The 7,326-nt window shown below is 34.6% G+C and overlaps 1 protein-coding gene across 2 annotated transcripts; it reads left to right on the plus strand.

The window, feature by feature from the left end:
* The first annotated feature begins 393 nt into the window (after window positions 1–393).
* Window positions 394–4,923, plus strand: LOC113639621 (dual specificity tyrosine-phosphorylation-regulated kinase 4-like). 2 transcript variants are annotated; one of them, XM_047800534.1, is made up of 12 exons: window positions 394–627; window positions 1,081–1,107; window positions 1,485–1,524; window positions 1,869–2,000; window positions 2,113–2,251; window positions 2,886–3,017; window positions 3,427–3,556; window positions 3,681–3,753; window positions 3,860–4,029; window positions 4,124–4,184; window positions 4,285–4,414; window positions 4,679–4,923. In XM_047800534.1, the coding sequence occupies exons 1-12, from the start codon at window positions 592–594 to the stop codon at window positions 4,746–4,748; spliced, it is 1,140 nt and encodes a 379-aa protein (XP_047656490.1). In that variant the 5' UTR covers window positions 394–591; the 3' UTR covers window positions 4,749–4,923. The 2 variants fall into 2 exon arrangements, with proteins under 2 accessions (XP_047656490.1, XP_047656489.1); XM_047800533.1 differs by having other exon boundaries at window positions 398–627; window positions 1,078–1,107.
* The last annotated feature ends 2,403 nt before the right edge of the window (window positions 4,924–7,326 follow it).

The raw sequence follows: 7,326 nt of genomic DNA on the forward strand, positions 1-7,326 counted from the left end.
TGGAGCACCATGACCCAACATCAGTACACCATGAGAAAGATTCTACATGTTGCTGGACTCCACTGGAGGGAAGAACATCATTATTTCATCTGCTAGTATGTTTTTATAATGGTGTTGGAGTGTGAGGCCTGAAATCCCCAAATAGTGTTCCATTGGTTGAAGTCTGATGACTGTGAGGGCCATGCATTATGATTTGTATTATATTCGAAGCATCAGGAGAAATGTTTCATCATAGGATGAAGGCAAGAGTATATATATATATATATATATATACATATATATATATATATATATATATATATATATATATATATATATATATATATATATATACATACAAATGAATACCTGATCAGATATAACCACTATCTCAGAATATTTCCGCTTCCCATTGGTGATTTAAAGAAATTTCAGTCCAGTGTGTTATAATGACCAACATTAAAGTGTTGTATGGGATCTCAGTAAAGCTGTTCAACAGAAGTCATCAGAACAGAATTATTTCACAACAGAACACAATACAGAGATTCTAGAATTTACAGTTACAGAAGCAATGCTGCAATTTAGTTATTCCTGCATGATAGTTGTAGTTTAATGATCATAAAAATGTTTAAGAAGTTTAAAAGCAGGGTAAGTGGAGAACTAACTATAGCTGATTTGAGTCAATTGGCTGATTAGAGTGTGGCACCAGGTGTCTTCAATATTGAACCTTTTCACAATATTCTAATTTCTGAGATACTGAATTTGGGATTTTCCTTAGTTGTCAGTTATAAAGTCAGTTTTAATCAAAATTAAAAGAAATAAACATTTGAAATATATCAGTCTGTGTGCAATGAATGAATATAACATACAGGTTTCACTTTTTGAATGGAATTAGTGAAGTAAATCAACTTTTTGATATTCTAATTATATGACCAGCATCTGTATACTGTATATGTAGTAACTAATTATTCATTATAAATGTGTGATGAGTATGTATGGTTGTGTGTTATAGAAGTGTTAAGTGTTAATGAAATGTGAAATGAGTTCAGTTGTCATGTTTTTCCATGTATAATTCCATGTATACAACACTCTAAAAAGAAGGTTGGAGTCTGCCTGGAGAATGGTCATGTGAGTATTTCTGTCAAGTATATATATATTTTCCACACAAAATCTGATTTATAAAAGCTTGTGTACCCACAATATGAATGAGGTTCCTGTAGTGTACGTTTGAGTTTGATTCAGTGATTGACTCTAAATTCTAAATCAGGCAGAGCAAAAAAGAGATAGAAAAGAAAGGTTAACTAGGGATATGGTCCAGAGTCTTCCATACATACGTGTTAAGCATGCAAAATAGTGTCATTATTTAGGCTCTTTATTAATGTTATATGCTTTAGATAATCTTAAACTCTATAAAGATTTCATTGATGCTTTCCATAAATTTACACTGCAGATATTTCATGTATTGCATATCTAATAAATGCCATTTACTGTATTTCAACCAACAGGAGCACAAAGAGAGACCTCGGTTTCCCATGACCCCCGCAGGTACAAAATTTTCTCAGAGTAAAGGAAAGTATTTGATAGTTTTATCAATGACCATGATTTAGAAAACAAACAAAGAAACAAAGAAACAAAGAAACAAACAAACCCAGCTGAGGCACTGGATTATTTGATGCAGCCTAGTTCCTATTAATTAGGCTAAATTTAAAACATAACTAAAAATCTTATTCTGTCTTAAGCCTTATTCTAGCTATCAATGAACTGGGATGGAATAACAAGTATTGTGAAATTTCACAGAAGTTTAAGTATTCATCTATTGATTAGTAAAATTAAATTACCAGTAAAAAATACTAAAAAATGACAAATTATTTACCTTCTGTGTGTCCCAGAGGTGGTCAGGCAGTTTGGGGACAGGTTGACTCATTCCAATGTGAAAGAGATGAGTTCCTACCGTGAGCTCTGGTACTTGGGTAAGGAAATTGATAGCTCCAATCACCATGATATATCAAGTAACGACAACATGTAGGTAACTATCTGGCTGTATTTTTAACCTAATGAATAGTTGAGTAACATTTTTTTCGTTGTATCAGTGAAGCATCATTAACGTTCTGGTTTTGCATCGTGTCGTGTGTTCGCAGGTCTCCAACAATCACCTTGCGTACCGCTACGAGTTGTTGAAAAGGCTCGGAGAAGGATCCTATGGAACAGTTTATAAGTGTCTGGATCATAAGACAAATGAGATGGTGGCTGTGAAGATCATTAAAAAATTTAAGTAATAATATTCCACTTTGCTTTAATATGAATAATTTTAAATGCCTTACATAGAATTACTATATTAGGAATGGAAGAAACACTGGCTTCAATTATTGAGTGTAATGTGTGTAATGTAAGTGTGTAATGTACAGTACATCGATCACTCAGAATTATTTACAATTTGTGGTATAATTACATCTATTTATTAGTGAAATGTATAAAGGCAGTAAGTTTGAAAGTGAGAGTGATAAAAAATCGCAGATTGGTAAACAAAATGAAAATACAGTACTAGGTTTTGAGAAGAGTTTGAGAGAACTGTGATTATGAGAAAAATAAATATTGCAAAATTGAAACAACACCCTTCTTATAATGTTAGAATGATTTAATCTAAAACATTAGATTTAATGTTTTTCCTTAGGTTAGGAATTTTTTTTGCTGCTGTGAGCATATATGGGCAGGTTGCGAGTGAACTCCTGTCATTTTCCCCATCAGGCCCTTAATCTAACTGACTAATATTATATGTTGTTTATATATCTTTTAAATCTAAACTGCTAAAATGTGTACGCTCATATATTCACAAGACAAGCTCTTACATTTTAGCATTTACTGTAAAATTACTGTTGTAAAATAAATTTGATTTGGTTTACATTCAGATCCTATAGGCAAGAGGTGGAAATCATGGACTATTTGAGGAAAAAGGACAGAAATGGTTCCTACAACATTGTGTTAATGAAGAACAACTTTTTCTTCCGCAAACAACTCTGCATCGTCTATGATCTCCTTGGGTGAGTGCATTTGAACCTATGGGCATGTCTGACCTCATCAAGGTTGTCTTATTTAAAAATAAAACATACTTGAAAGATATGTAAAGTAACCAATATATGTCAAGTTTCAAGTCTCAATGCTTGAGGATCTTTGTAGTGACAAGTCTATGTACACAGTTTTACGTACAATTAAATATGGGATGTAATGTGACAGGAGGTTTTCATTTCAAATAAACAAATCAGTCTTAATTTAAACTGTCAATATAAAAAGTCAATATAAACTGAATGTAATCACTAATCTACTCAATCTGATTACATTTTTTTATTATTATTATTATTATTATTATTATTATTATTATTATTATTATTATTATTATGTGTGATAAGTAATCGATGGTCGGCTTAACATGTCTCTTACTTTTCCATTTAGGCCATCTTTAAATCAGCTAAAAAAACATCGGAGATTCAGCAGTGCTAATCTGCAGCACATTTGCAAAGATATTCTCAAGTGTTTGCGTTTGCTTGAGAAAGAGAAAATTATCCATGGTGACCTGAAACCTGTGAGTCTATCAAAGTGAGAATGCATACAGATAATAAATAAAATAAGAAAATAATTCTCCTGTACTCAATGAGGGTGTTAATCTGTTAAACTCAAAGGGTAACATTATCTCTTTTTTGTCTAAGGGGAACATAGTGCTCGGAAAGAATGGCATCAAGGTGATTGATTTTGGAGGCAGCAGCTTTGAGAAGAAGAAAAGTGAGCAAAACTCCATTTTTTCATTCATATTTCAACATATTTATGTACCATGCAGGCCATTCTAAACTTCTCTTCTTCCATCCTTCCAATCATTCTTCATCTGCAGAGTTCCCTGGGGCTGTCACTTATACCTACAGCTCTCCAGAGGTGATATTGAAAAATCCTTGTAGCACTGCTACTGACATGTGGAGTCTGGGCTGTATTCTGGCTGAGCTCCACATTGGCCAGTATATTTTTTCTGGAGCAGATGCTGAACAAATAGCCCTCATCATGGAGGTATAACCTTCAGTTTTTTTTTTGTTTTAACACATTTAACACATTATATAAACATATCAATATAACTGCATATAATTTTGATGTAATGGGACAGGTGCTTGGAAAGCCTCCAGCTGATTTTTTTAAGGACAAAAATACCTGGAATTATTTCTATGGTAAGTGCTCCATGTGACAAATGTGATTTGTAATACAATGCAAAATAAAAATATATTGCAAAATAAATTCACCCGAAATATGTCTTGTATTTTCATACAGACGATAAAGGACAATGGAGGGATTTCTATGACGTAAACAACGTGCTGATAAAGCCTGGTTCTAAGAATCTTCAGAAAATTCTGGGTACTGGTGATCTTCAGTTCTTAGACTTTATCCAACGCTGCCTAAGGTATGCAACCGCTTACAAATACCAAATGATTAAATGTTTTAAAAAAACGTTGTTGACCTTTAGAGGAGTCTTGACTTTTCAGACTACAGGGGCATGTACCAAGATGTAGGCATTGGTTGTGTAGTTCTTGTTATGGTGACACATATTGTGGAACTTGATACAAATTCCAGTGTGTTGTGTGTTCAGGCATTACTGTATTAAGCTAAATTTGTTATCAAATGTTAATAGCCTATTTTAACACCTGTTAATAACTTATCCCAACAGCTGGAACCCTGCGAAGCGCCTCACTCCATCAGAGGCTATGAAGCACCCGTGGCTTCAGAGTAAAAGTTAGAGGTGTAGCACCGGGAAAGGAGCCCTAATGTAGTGCAGTTACCAAGCCTCTCAAGTTACCTTTAAGACCCTTGAGTAATAAAGACATGGCTTGGACAAACAAACTACTTAATTTATCTGTTTGATTCAAAACCACAGATAATAAAAAATAAAAACAAATAACTTTCTCAAGTGGACGTTTTGGAAAAATCAACATTGTCTTCATCTAAACCAACTACATCAACTAAATGAAAGGGAAGGATGTCAGACGCATGATACATCTCTTTATAACATATCGGGCCAGTTGTTCAAAGGTAAGCTGATTGGATTTTGGTTTTCAGATTGGATCAAATCTTGAAAATGGGTTGTTCGAAAGGGAAAGAAGGAATCTGAAATACGATTAGATTACGAAATCCAATCCTAGTTTTAATCTGGATCAAACCTTCAGTTTGTGTTGTTCAAAACTTGTCAGAAGGATTCGGATAACTTTGATCCAAAAAAACCCAGGATTATCCTGATCCCAACAGGGGGTAGGATTTCAAGGTGGATTCCAGGAGGAAAATGTAGTAAAACTTCAAAACAAAGCTTCAGATCCACCTCCTAAAAGCAGAGCTTGGAAATGCTGGTCTCTCCTCCTCAGATGAAAAAGAACCCTGAACATTCTTTATTTTGTTAACTATTGGACATTTAGCCATTTTATTTTTTTTTAAGATGTTTTCAAAATATCCACAATGTATTGGTTAATGTATATTTATTTTTTATGACTCAGATGAGGGGTCATAAAAGAAATTATGAATGGAAGTGGATGTTTGTTATTTTTGGGTTTTGTCTCAAAATAAAAAACTCTTACGGTGACCCTATGTTGGCTCTTCTACCTGTTCTTCACATAGCTGGTAGCCTACGTTATGATATGTTGTCCCATTTAGAGCACAGGTAATCCGGATTTGGTCATCTTGAAAACGGTGTATGTGGATCCGGGTGATCCAATCCAATGTTGCTTTGAAAAACCGACGTAAAATTAAGACGGATTACCTGATCCTGAATAGAAAAAATTGGGATTTCCAAATCCGGATCATTTTGATCCAGATTAAATTTTTTGAACAACTGGCCTCAGGTCATGACCTTGCTACAATATATCCCAGCACAACGATCTGATCTCCCCTTCAACCACAACTCGCAACCTTGGGGTAACTATGGACAATCAACTGTCCTTTTCCTTTCATGTTGCTAATGTCGCTCATGTTGGTTTCTTCTCCACAACATTAGAAGGATTCGGCCATTATTGTTATATGTGTGTATTAAAAAAAAACTTTGAACAGTGTTGTAGGCTCATGTTGTCTTAAGTCTGTAACGTAGTGAACCAGAGTTAATGTATTCAGTGCCGGACACTTAAAAGCACTTTTGTACATCACTCTGGATAAGGGTGTCTGACAAATACTGTAAATGCAAAAGGACAAGAGAAAGTGCAGACAATACAGATACATAAAGCCAAGCAGTGCAGACCATTATACTATATGTTTTTTAGTGCAAATAAACATATGCAAAAGTGTGACAGCAGCAGTTTATATCAGCATTGGAATAGCATATTTAAAATAATTGTAGTAGCAATTATAAAAATTATAATGTGCAAAAATTCTTGCAGAGGGAGTTCAGTCATGTGCTGAGGGATGATTGTGTTAAATGCTGAAGTAAAGTATATGAACAGCAACTGGGAAGACATCTGCTAGCTGGTCAGCACATTCCCCGGTACATTGTCTGGTCCAGCAGCTTACTGTTGGTTAATTCTGTGTAAAGTTCTTGTCATCACTCGCCAATGTAGCTGGTCACTGATGCTGTGTATTCCTCCAAGTCGGTGGAATTGCTGTCTGTTGCAGCTTCCCTGAACATGAGTCACTGTGCTCAAAACAGTGCTGTAGAACAGAGATGGTAAAAGTGGTCAGAAATGTGGTCTGAGTAGCCGAGATGGTGTAGGGCTCTGCACAGTAGGCGTCAGGGATGTTTGTGTAAACAAGCTCCAGCACATTCAGCCCTCTCAAACAGTTTGTCTAGGTGAGAATTCTGCAGATCATCAATAAGCTCCTGTTAACTAGTCCTATCACTAGCATATGTTTTTGGTATGAGTGAGCTAAAAGTTTAAAGTGTAAAAGTTTCAGTGACTGGGTGTGGCAGACTGAACAACACACAAACGCTTTCTTTCTTATCTGTATTTAATGTTACAGAAATCCAAATGTAGACACTTTGAGAAGCCATAACTCAATTTAAACCTCTTTTTGAGCAGCAGAAAATGTAAACTTACAAGAGCATGCTTAAAAAATCCTGAGATTTAGATTGTAGAGTGAAAATGTTTATCAAAGAGAATAATGAAAAATTTACTAACAACCTGTTCATTCTAATGGGACATTTGCAGATCATTAGAGCTCTACATATTAAAAAGTATCAGTGAAGCATGTACAGAAGGCATACTTGCATCCATGTTGTCTGTCATTCAGAGATGAGATTGGTCAATAAATTATTTTAAAACTTGTGAATTTAAATGTGAAAGAAATGTGACTCAAGAATATTTCTAGAGAGACTTTTATGACTGTATACATTTAACATAA

The sequence above is a fragment of the Tachysurus fulvidraco genome, chromosome 15 (assembly GCF_022655615.1).
Source record: "Tachysurus fulvidraco isolate hzauxx_2018 chromosome 15, HZAU_PFXX_2.0, whole genome shotgun sequence".
Taxonomy (NCBI): Eukaryota; Metazoa; Chordata; class Actinopteri; order Siluriformes; family Bagridae; genus Tachysurus; species Tachysurus fulvidraco.